This window comes from Bidens hawaiensis, unplaced genomic scaffold (genome assembly GCF_021521415.1).
Source record: "Bidens hawaiensis isolate Kalapana, Puna unplaced genomic scaffold, B.hawaiensis_p1.1 tig00039621_1, whole genome shotgun sequence".
In the NCBI taxonomy this organism is placed as follows: Eukaryota; Viridiplantae; Streptophyta; class Magnoliopsida; order Asterales; family Asteraceae; genus Bidens; species Bidens hawaiensis.
In genome coordinates, this window is record NW_027496979.1 from 1 (window position 1) to 12,733 (window position 12,733).

The following is a 12,733-nucleotide window of genomic DNA, read 5'->3' on the forward strand; positions in this document are numbered from 1 at the left end:
AGTCACTGTGAATCACCTTCTGCACCCGCTCCAAGAAGCGAACCGCCTCGGGGGCTAGGGATCCAAATGTGTCGAAGGCAAATTGAATGAACACGTGCTGATTCTCCAAACACGCTGCCTCATGCTTAACAACCTTCCTAGATTTCGCCTCAAGGGCTAAGTTAAAAAGACTACAATGCCCTTTAAGTTAATAGAAAAAATGATCATACTTAACAGTGGGGGTAGGGTCATAAGCCATCCACAAAGTACTACGAGTTCCAAAGGTAAGACAAAGCCGACTAACCGCGGGAACACGGAATGCCATCCGCAAGGTGAGAAATAACATCACCCGTGGAGGAAGTCCTTAGCATATCATAACTCAATGAGTTAAGCGGAACATGCCATACATAAGAGACAAAATAGCGCATGCTAGGCAATGTAGAAACCAATCACAGTCCAAGACTCCCATAAGGACCACAATTGCACGTTAAACAAATCACAGGTTGGCAGCGCTGTACTGTCATACGACATCTGTCTCCGTACGCTAGCTAATGCATCCAATCATAAACCTTTAACGTGCCCAACCATGGGATTAGAAGGTTCGATTAAGGATGACAGTTGGACCAATCTTTCTCAACCCATTTGGCTATAAATACCTTTGAAGACCAACGGTAAAAGGATCGAAACCTTATATATCACTCTAAACAATTACTATCGCCGTCAATACTTACTGATTCTCACGCCAAATGGTAGTTACGAGAAGAAACCCCACCCCCTTCTCGTAACGAGTTCATGGTTTTGCAAGTTGAGTCGACGGCAACTCATATATACCCATAATCCATACATCACTTGGTCGAGATGCTAAGCTAATCCTTTTAGGGTTGAATTGATGTTTCTTCATTAGCCATCTTAATTAAATTAATAATAATATAAATATAGGAATCGTAATGTCTTTTTATCAAAACAACAAATCTAACCAAAACAAAAAGAAAAGGTAGAAATTTCCTTGTAATTTGAGTGAGAAAAACAACAAAAACTAGGGACTAAATCAGCTTTATAATAAACATGAAGGACAACTATAATAACATAATCAAAATCAATAAGGACCAGCTAATAAATACTCTCCACTTAAAACAACATACACAATGGACCTCCAACCTAGGGTTTAAGAGCCGAGCCACAAGGGTTTTATTTATTTTCCTCTGCATCATTTCATTTCTCACACTCTCAATTAATCATCTAATAATAATAATAATAATTATGTGGGCGATTCGAAGAGCCTCTGTTCGCATCAAGTAATCTTTCATCTCTACTTTATTTGTTGCAGTACCAAATATTGTGATTATTTTCGTTTTTTTTTGCAATGAATTTGAGCGTGTGATTATTATTATTAACGAATTTGTTATTGCTGCCGCTCGGTTTAATAGATCGATTAGTAATTTTTGGTAATTAGACGGTTGAACTTGTTTTATTGTGATGAGTAATTAGCGTGACGCATTCGTTATGTATTTCGAAATGATTTGAACTTGTTTAATGTGCAAAAATTTGGGGGTTTGGTGAACACGTCATACGTGTCTGTGTGGTGCGTGTTGATGAAATTAGGGATGAGCATTTGGTACTGAGTACTGTATCGATAAATTTGGTACAGTATTCGGTACCTCTGTGGTATGAACATTTTGTACCGAGTACTCGTACCGTACAACTAGATTCGGTATAGTAGTATTCGGTACCTACTTTTCCAGAAATTTGGAACCGGTACGGTACCGATGTGATAAAGATATGAACATTTTGTAACGAGTCTTCGTAGCGTACAGCTAGATTCGGTATAGTAGTATTTGGTACCTACTTTTCCAGAAATTTGGAACCGATACGGTATCAATGTGATGTGGAGATGAACATTTGTAACGAGTTTCCCTACTGTACATGATTGATTCGGTATTTTGATATCTGCTTTTCTAGAATTTTGGTACTGGTACGGTACCGATGTGAGATAGAGATGAACATTTTTGTAACGATACCTGTACGGTACTGATAAATTTGGTACGGTATTTGGTACCTCTTTTCTAGAAATTCGGTACCGCTACTGATCTTATCTATATTTGATGTGGCTTTGAGAGTAAGATACATGCTTTCTTTGATGGATTTACTTGTCTAAATCTGTATACTGGTTGCAAGTAGATGTACCAGACATTAGAAAACACGATTTTTTAACTTGTGTTTTATCTTATATGTTGGATTTTTCATATGATTATATATATTTGACGAGTAACTAATTACTTCTCAGTATTTATAAAATCTTGGTGGCTGGAGTTTGCCTGCTCTGTTTTATATATATATATATATATATGTTTTTTATGTTTTGTCATCTTTACAGGTCCCAGTCGTTATCATCAATAGCTTTTCGGGCTTGCAGTGGTAAACTTGATACAACATGTTCTAGTTACACTGACCATGTTAGGCTTGGTGGGCCTGCACCGTCTATGTCTGATGGATCTCTACTTATATGGAGATCTTCACATATTGGGAATCATAGCTATTCCTCACAAGCTGGATGTCAATCTGAGAAAGAAGTGATCAAGGAAGCTGACGTGTCAGGATCAGAATCCGAATCCGAATCCGAATCTGAAGATGAGTTGAATCCATTAGATAGTGAGGAAGTGGTGGCGAAGAATAATGGTGGAGAAAGAAAGGGTTCTTCGGAATTGTTTAAGGTGGTTGTTGATTCTTCGACAATGTCTGCTAAGAATGCTTTGGATAAGTGGGTTGAAGAAGGACATGAGTTGTCTAGGTCAGAGATTTCACACGCAATGTTCGAATTCCGAAGGCGAAAGATGTACGGGAAGGCTTTACAGGTATATTATGACATAACTATATTATCTTTGGATGTGCATTATTATAAACCTGATATATGATTACTTTGATTTAAAGTTGTAATAATAAGTTTTTATTTAAGGAGTAAGCAACAACTTTTGTTATTTACATTGATAATTTTTACTCACTTTTCTTTTGTTAATACTATTAGTAAGAAGAAAATAGTTGAAATTGTATATGCTGAAGCTGAACTTAAAAAAAAAAGTAAAACAATTTTTACAAAATGAATGATCATATTTTTGAAGTTAATTAAAACAATATAAATAAATGTTTTTATGGTCATTAACCAGGTTTGTCCATGCTCAGACAAGTGGTTATTTTAACTTCAAAAGCACATCTACACATATGATTATTAAACTACTCCTGTTCATAGACTTCAAAACATGAAAAACCTGAACTTGCTGATCATTTTATCTAGGTAGCATGTGTTGCTTAGTTTTTGTGTAATAAACAAATTTAAATGGTTTCATCTTTAGCCACTTTTTTTAATTGCTTAACTCGTTTAACTCGTTAGAGATATAACATAATCCAATTGATCCATTGATTAGTAAATGGTTGCCACGTGAAGGTGAACTCATTTTACTTTTTATGTCTTATTACTTGCCTTTTGAAATCATATACTTTAATGGATGACCTTTATACTAACATACTTTTGTTTTTGTAAAATTGTTTACTTTGGTTTTGCAGATGTCAGAATGGTTAGAGACACAAAAAACAGTAGAATTTTCTGAAAGAGATTATGCTTCTCGCGTTGATTTAATTGCCAAAGTACGTGGCATGCAAAAGGCTGAAGCCTACATCGATAAAATTCCTGAGTCGTTTAAAGGTGAAATTGTGTACCGAACTCTTTTAGCCAATTATGTTCTCAACAACGACACAAAGAAAGCCGAAAAAGTATTCAACAAAATGAAAGACCTGAATTTACCCATCACCTCCTTTGCTTGTAATCAGCTGCTCCTTTTGTACAAGCGAACTGACAAGAAAAAAATAGCCGACGTGTTATTGTTAATGGAAAAAGAAGACGTGAAGCCGTCACTCTTCACATATAGATTATTAATTGAAACTAAAGGCATGTCAAATGATATTATTGGTATGGAGCAAGTTCTTGAAACCTTGAAAGCTGAAGGGTTGGAACCCGATTCAAGATTGCTAGCAGTGTTAGCTCGACAATATGTTTACGCGGGTATGAAGGAAAAAGCAAGAGAGGTTTTAAAGCAAATGGAGGGAAGTAATTTAAGTGAAAACCGAGGGGCATTTTCGTCATTGCTTCAAATATACGCGTCACTCGGAAGTGTAGATGATGTTAAAAGGGTCTGGGAGGCTTGTGAAAACCACCCGCGATTAGAAGAATGCATGAACGCGATTGAGGCGTTTGGAAAACTGAAGAAAGTTGAGGAAGCCGAGGGGGTGTTTGACCAAATGTCAAAAAAATGGAATCGACTCTCGGCTAAACATTATACTTCCATGCTGAAAGTTTATGCAAACAATAAGATGTTAGTCAAGGGAAAAGAAATAGTGAAACAAATGAGTGAAAGCGGGTGCAGACTTGGGCCGTTGACTTGGGATGCTTTGGTCAAACTGTATATAGAATCAGGGGAGATTGAAAAGGCGGATTTGGTTCTGAACAAGGCTTCACAGCAACTTAATATGAAGCCATTGTTTGCTACATATATGACGATTTTAGACCAGTATGCTAAAAAGGGAGACGTGCATAATGCTGAGAAAATATTTTATAAAATGAGGCAGGTTGGGTATGTTTCAAGATACAGGCAGTATGATGCTCTTTTGCAGGCGTATATAAACGCTAAAGTTCCACTTTACGGGTTTAGGGAAAGGCTGAAAGCTGACAATGTTTTCCCGGGTAAAGTACTGGCAGAACGGTTGGCTCAGGTGGATGCGTTTAAGAAGACCGTTGTGTCGGACCTGCTTGATTGAAACTGGAATACCGGGTTTGAGTATATGTATGCGAGCATTTTGGCTTTAAATAAGCTAACTTTTTTAAGTGCTTTTTTTATATTTTGAAGTTTAGGAACTTTAGGTTTATCTAATTTTGAAGTAATTTTAGCATGCTTGATGTTCTTCGGAACTGGTCTTGTGGTGGTGATTACAAATGAGTTTGCAACTTTTGAATTACTTTAATGGAATATGAAAGAAACTTGCAGTTCTTTATAAAAATCATAAGCAAGCAGCTGAACCATTATAAGCATTGGATCAAGTTTGAATCCGGAATACATAAATTAATATTAATTCCCCCCCCCCTCCCATACAAAGCTTGCAGCATCACACGAGTTAAACATATGCTCAACAGGTTCATCATTTCTTAAACACAAATTGCTTAACAAAGAATTTACCATAATACCCCTCTGCCTTAAAACGTTGGCTAACAGAATCTGATCTTGAACTAACCGCCACACGAAACAAGCTACTTTTAATGAGTCCCATTTTACCCAAAACAAAGTTTTTAATTTGTAATTCCGAGAAAACACATGCAACGTCTTTAGTGTAGATTTGACTGAGAAACTCCCCGATTCCTCTTTACTCCATTGCCACCCGATTTCACCTCATTAAGCTCCCTTTGTCTCCATATCCTCACCTGATCCTAATCACACTATCCCTTAATATCCTAAATGCTATAATTATCCTATTCTTGAGATTTACCAGAAGGTCAGAAATGTTTAAAAGAAGTTAATGAGACACAAGTGGAAATTGCTCATAATTGATGATTCTTTGGCAAAATAAACTGGGATGTAAATTGGTCATTGGTGAGTAATGTTGCTGATGGGAGACCATAAAGTTGTTGAAGGGAGTGTGGTTGTGATGTAGAAATAGAGTTGAACTGTTTAAACTAAGAACAAAAGGTGTTGCAACTGTTAATACTAAATAAATAAAATTATATAAGCACCTAAGGCGTTATCACCTAAGCCTTACAACATATGAAAGGGAGTTAGCAATAATCCATGCAGTCAACCATATTTGACTCAGACATTTTGTGATAAAGATGGACATACCTTTCCAACAAAACCGGCAATTATGAAAATGTTTATGATTAATAAAGGATCTGAGAATAAAGTGGTTTCTAAAATCCAAACTAATTTAATAAACTCTATCCAAGTGTCTTGGAAAAATTATCCTCACTTGACTGTTTTTATATCATGAACCACAAGATAATCGATGTTACAGTTGGTCTTCTGGAGACAGAGTAATTAAGGTAGTTGTGAGACATGCTAGTGAATTAAGAACAAAATACTTAACCGGATGCACAATTCAGCTAAGAGGGGCATTCAGGAATCAATGTAATTACAATTCACAGAATTACTTGTTGATCAGTTCTTCATGTATATAATAGAAAACATGGATGCTATGATAAACCTACAATTAAAACATACCTGTCACAAACACACAACGGAGAGAGTAGCCACGACTGACGAGTACGATCCAGACGACATGACAGTCAGCTTGGTCGGGTTCCGCTTTAGGGTGTATATTAGTGATGGGGATTAGGGTTCTTGAGAAACCGAATAATTGAGGGAGAGAGAGGCTCACGAATTTGATGTGAGGGTTTAGGGTTAAGTTATGTGATGTTAATTAGTCTCTCCATATTTATATACATCCAAGGGGAAACCCTTGGTTAGCAAGAAAGGGTAATTTGGTCCATCAACAATTACCTAGCTAACATAATTACAAGGTATAATTTAATTAACTTTGATCTATTATAATATAAATGATCATGTAAGGCCATACATAAATATACATATCCATATATTTATTCTTACATTCTCCCACTTGGCCAAATAATCATTTATTATGAGCATTAGATTAGTCTGCAGATTTTAACACTCATTTTAGCTTTAAACTTAAACTGGAGCAGAGAAATACAGTCATTGAATTGAACATCAGCTCAAGACCCCCATTAATCATACTGCAGTCCTTGTTTAAAACCTAAGTATTTATGATCAAAATTATATAAGTAAGCCCTTCAAATATTTGATTTGTATAATAATTTGTCTATATATCATTACGCATGCAGAACATATTAAGAGATATACAAAATCAAAACTGAGGAAATGTTATTAAATAAAATGTAAATAAGTACAATATGCAATTAAATAAGGTCTTCAGTAAATCCCATATTAGCAACATGTTCTTCAAAAACTTTAGGTGGGAGACCTTTAGTCATCGGATCCTCTAGCATATTATGTGTACTAATATACTCAATACAAAGCTTATTTTCCTCAACTCGTTCACGCACGAACAAATACTTTGTATCAAGATATAAACCAGCTCCAGTCGAACTGTTACTGTTCGAGAAATTAACGGCAGCTGAATTATCACAATAAAGCTTCAATGGTCTAGAAATAGAATTAACTAATTTGAGTCCGGAGATCAGATTTTTAAGCAACATTCCACAGCATGTAGCATTATAAACAGCTATATATTCTGCCATCATAGTGGAAGTAGTCGTTAACTGTTGCTTATGACTCCTCCATGAGATGGGCCCGCCGGCTAACATAACGATATACCCCGAAGTGGACTTTTTGTCATCTTTGCATTTAGCAAAGTCAGAATCAGAATAACCTACCACTTCTAAATTATCACTTCTTCTATAAGTCAGTTTGTAGTCTTTCGTCCTTTGAAGATATCAAGCACCTTCTTAGCTGCTTTCCAGTGTTTAAGGCCAGGATTAGTCTGATAACGGCCTAACATTCCAGAAATATAAGCAATATCTGGGCTAGTACAAACGTGTGCATACATAAGGCTCCTGACTACTGATGCATAAGGTATCAATCTCATTTGCTCCTTTTCAACCTCTGTTTTCGGACATTGGAATGCCCCGAAAACGTCTCCTTTAACTACAGTAGCTGCAGTTGGGTTACAATGTTGCATTTTGTAACGAGTAAGGACACGGTCAATGTAGGTCCTTTGAGATAATCCTAAGATCCCTCTGTGTCTGTTTCGGTGAATTTCGATGCCAATAACATTAGAAGCATCTTCGAGATCCTTCATGTCGAAGTTATGCGAGAGTAATCGCTTCGACTCATGCAACATGTCTAAACTATTACTTGCCAATAGAATATCATCTATGTAAAGGACAAGTATAGTAAACTTACTCCCACTCATTTTGAGGTAGGTGCATTGATCCACTTGATTCTTTGCAAAACCTTGTTTCTTCATGACTTCATCAAACTTTAGGTACCATTGACGTGATGCTTGTTTCAACCCATATATTGACTTCTTGAGCTTACAGACTAGATGTTCTTGACCTTCAGGTTTAAAACCTTCAGGTTGCTTCATGTACACCTCTTCGTCTAAAGTGGCGTTAAGGAAAGCGGTTTTCACGTCCATATGATGCAGCTTTAAGTCAAAGTGAGCTACTAGGACCATAACGATCCTTAATGAATCTTTTCGATAGTCAATTCCCTCTTTCTGAGTTAGCCCTTTGCAACCAATCTCGCTTTATAGCGTTCAACGTTCCCATTTGGATCAAGTTTTGTTTTGAACACCCATTTACATCCTACGGGTTTGACACCGTTGGGCAATTCTACCAAATCACAAACATCATTTTTCCTAATGGAATCAATCTCATCAATCATCGCTTTATTCCATTCAGAAGACTGATCACTGCTCATGGCTTCATTATAAGAGATAGGATCATTAAGCTTTCCGGCGTCAGCTTCAGTCAGGTAGGTGACATAATCATCAAAGTTAGTAGGTCTTCTAGACCTAGATGACCTCCTGGGTTGATTAGTGGGTTCAACATTGTCTTGGTTTTGAGTGTTTGATGTGCCTTCATTTTCTGTGATAACGGGTTCTGGTTGTGGAGAAGGTGGTGAAGGTTTAATTGCACGGGGTACAAGAGGAATAGTCGGAGTTACAATAATCGACGAGTCTCCCCCCGCATCTTGTATTTCTTGCAATTCTTTATAAGGGTTAGTACTGCTCCCACTGATCTTGTAATCCTCCAGGAACACGACACGATTGGTTTCTACGATACGAGTGACATGGGAAGGACAATAGAAACGATAACCCTTTGAATTTTCAGGATACCCGATAAAGAAGCCGGTAACAGTTTTAGGGTCAAGTTTCTTTAGGAGAGGGTTATAAAGTTTTGCTTCAGCAATACAGCCCCATACTTTCATATAATTAAGACTCGGTTTCCTTCCTGTCCAAAGTTCATAAGGAGTTTTAGGGACAGACTTAGAAGAAACTCTATTGAGTATATGAACGGCCGCTTTTAAGGCTTCAGTCCAGAGAAATAGAGGCAAATTAGTGTTGGCTAACATACTGCGTACCATATCCATAAGGGTTCGATTTCTCCGTTCAGCGACACCATTTTGCTGAGGAGTACCTGGCATGGTATATTGGTACACGATCCCATGGCCCTTTCAAAACTCATAAAATGGATCAGGGCCTGACCCACATCAGTATGTCTTCCATAATATTCACCTCCTCTATCTGATCTGACAACTTTTATTTGACGATCTAATTGTTTTTCAACTTCAGTTTTATAATCTTTAAAAGTTGTTACAAATTCAGATTTTTCTTTAATGAGATACAAGTACATATATCGGGAATAATCATCAATGAAAGTGATAAATGAAGTATGTCCAGTTATGCCAGCAATGGGGTAAGGACCACTAACATCAGTATGAATGAGTTCTAATAAATTAGAGCTCCTAGTGGCGCCTTTCTTATTTGCTGAAGTCATTTTGCCTTTAAGACATTTGACACATGTTCCAAATCGGTGAAATTGAGATGTGGTAAGACTTCATTCTTCACGAGACGGGCTAACCGGTCTCGTGAGATGTGGCCTAAACATTGATGCCACAACATAGAAGAAGTCTCTAAGTTTCGTTTCTCTTTAATCTTTGTGAGTGATTCATTAATATTATATGACAACAAAGATTTAGAAAAATTATCATCTAGTTCTAATCTATAAAGACCACCATCCAAAAAGCCATAACTAAACACTTGAGAATTTAAAGAAATAGTAAGTTTGCCACGACCATGAGAAACATCAAAACCGTCCATGTCTAACTTTGGTCCTGATACAAGATTCCGAGTAATCTCAGGAATATATAAGGTATCATAAAGTTTAATACATAAACCAGTTTTCATTATTAATTGTAAAGTTCTCACAGCCTTGACTTCAAGTTCTTTATCATTCCCCAGTCTTAGTGTTCTTTGGTTTCTTTCCAGCTTCCGGATTGAAAGGAATCCCTAGTAGAATTGGTTACATGAACCATAAAACCAGAATCAAACCACCATGTATTAGCAGGAACAGTTAAATTATAAGACTCAAGTATCATAAAGAGATCATTACCTTTCTTAGCCAACCACTCCTTAAAGTCTGAACAGTCCTTCTGCTTATGAATGTACTTCTTACAGAACTTGCAGAAGGGCTTTCCAGTGGAGTTCTGAGAGCTAATTGAGGCACTTGTATTATTTTTCTGAACTTTAACAAAATCCTTTCTTGGATTAGTGTTCTTCCTCTTCTTGGAACTGGTGGCAAGGCAAGCAACTTTAGGTTTGTCCATCTTCATACGCTCTTCCTCTTGCACGCACATAGCAATCAGCTCACTCATGGACCATTTGTCCTTCTGGGTGTTGTAATTGATTTTGAAAGCTTCATAGGCATAGGCAGGTGGAAGAGAGGTCATGATGAAGTGTACCAGAAAACCGTCGCTGATCTCCATGTCTAATACCTTTAGCTTATGGGCCATGTCGTTCATCATCATAATGTGCCCACGAATGTCACTCCTTCCATCGTACTTAGTAGTCACCAACTTGAGAATAAGAGTACTAGCATGCGCCTTAGACGTGCCTTTGAATTGTTCCTCCACAGAAGCCAGATAGGTTTTAGCATTTTCAGAGTCCGGAATGGATCCTCTTATTGGCATGCTAATGGAGTTTTTCATAAGCATTAGAGACATGCGGTTACATCTCTTTCATTTTTCGAATAATAAGTGCTGAGCAGGGGTGCTTTCAGTTGTTAGTGCTGGAGGTTCATCCTCGTTTAGAGGAAAGTCGAAATCCAGGAAGGCGAGATTAAGCATAAGAGAGTCCTTCCAGGCAGCAAAGTTATCTCCAGTTAATGATGTGATTCCACCATTTGGAGTTGTTATTGGAATTTATATGAGAATGTTAAGATACTAAACTAGAAGAAACTTAGAGTGAACTAGGGGCAACTTAAACTAATGCAGGCATAAATAAGAACCATTTAAATTATAAAGCTGTGATAATGAATATCTATTATTAACATCAAAATAATAGATTAATGTAATTAATAAAATTCTACTTAAATAAAAAATAAATCACCTTTGGGCAGAATTAAATTTTACTTAAGTATATGTGCAAAAAAATTGTAACACATCACCTTTGGGCAGAAGTGAAACAACCATTTTTTAATTATGCACGATTTAGTTTTGCTTTGATATAGATGTATCGCATCACCTTTAGGCAGAAGTGATACATTTAAATCATGTTTATGCTAAACTAACACAGCTTGTATTTAGACTTGAATGATATGTTAGATATATCACATCACCTTTGGGCAGAAGTGTACATCATCATTCATTCAAGTTAAGCTTTTATATGTTTTGTAAAAGTAATAAATATGAATTTGAAGTATTTACAAAACATTAGTACAGTTAATAGCAAAAAATTATTAAGGCTACTGTTCACAAAAATTTAGTCTCGGGATATTAGTTTTCTGGTTTGATGCGTTTACGGGTTCTAGTGTTTTCGGAAACTCAGTGTTCTCCGAAAACTGTTTTAGCCGTAAACTCATACACCCATAAGTTTTTGAACAGTTAATAACGTTTAATCTGAATTCTTAGGGATTGTTTGTTTATCCAAGGTTTTGTTATAACAATCCAGATATTGGACCAGATTATCTAGTTTTTCGAAAAACTGTTATGAACGTGAATAATCATTTAATTTACCAGATTTCGAAAACTGTTAGTTTATATCAGACGCGATTTTTAAAACCGAAAAAATTGTTAGGGTTTCTTTCATTCGTATTTTAATAAAAATAATGAAATAAAACGAATTAATAAGAAAACCGAAAACCTGTTAGGGTTTATCAGTTTTCGGATTTTAATCAAAACGATAATAAATAATACGAACTAATGAAAACCGAAAACTTTAGGGTTTATCAGGTTTTAGTCCACGTCTTCCGGTTTAGATCCGGAGTTAATGGAAGACATGAAGAACTGATTAATCAACATCGCTCTTGATACCACATGTTGATCAGTTCTTTATGTATATAATAGAAAATATGGATGTTGTGATAAACCTACAATTAAACCATACCTGTCACAGTGGAGAGAGTAGCCACGGCCGACGAGTACGATCCAGACGACATGACAGTCAGCTTGGTCGGGTTCCGCTTTAGGATGTATATTAGTGATGGGGATTAGGGTTCTTGAGAAACCGAATAATAGAGGGAGAGAGAGGCTCACGAATTTGATGTGAGGGTTTAGGGTTAAGTTATGTGATGTTAATTAGTCTCTCCATATTTATATACATCCAAGGGGAAACCCTTGATTAGCAAGAAAGGGTAATTTGGTCCATCAACAATTACCTAGCTAACATAATTATAAGGTATAATTTAATTAACTTTGATCTATTATAATATAAATGATCATGTAGGCCATACATGCATATACATATCCATATATTTATTCTTACATTAATAAGTTTGGTATATTAATTATTTTATTATAGGATATTTAATTTCACAAGAGTATCTGATGTATTTAAAATACCTGGTCACCGAACCGTTTTAAAATTTGTCAAAAAATGAACTTTCTGTCCATTTGATAATGGGCGTAATTACGCTCACTTTGAATTGTCAAATTTGGTTAACCAATAGAACATAGTA

At 36.3% G+C, this 12,733-nt stretch overlaps 1 protein-coding gene across 1 annotated transcript; it reads left to right on the forward strand.

Annotated features, from left to right (window-relative positions):
- Positions 1-1,022: 1,022 nt before the first annotated feature.
- LOC143591397 (pentatricopeptide repeat-containing protein At1g80270, mitochondrial-like) lies at positions 1,023-5,080 on the forward strand. The gene is made up of 3 exons (XM_077071613.1): positions 1,023-1,274; positions 2,354-2,831; positions 3,538-5,080. The coding sequence occupies exons 1-3, from the start codon at positions 1,045-1,047 to the stop codon at positions 4,783-4,785; spliced, it is 1,956 nt and encodes a 651-aa protein (XP_076927728.1). The 5' UTR covers positions 1,023-1,044; the 3' UTR covers positions 4,786-5,080.
- The last annotated feature ends 7,653 nt before the right edge of the window (positions 5,081-12,733 follow it).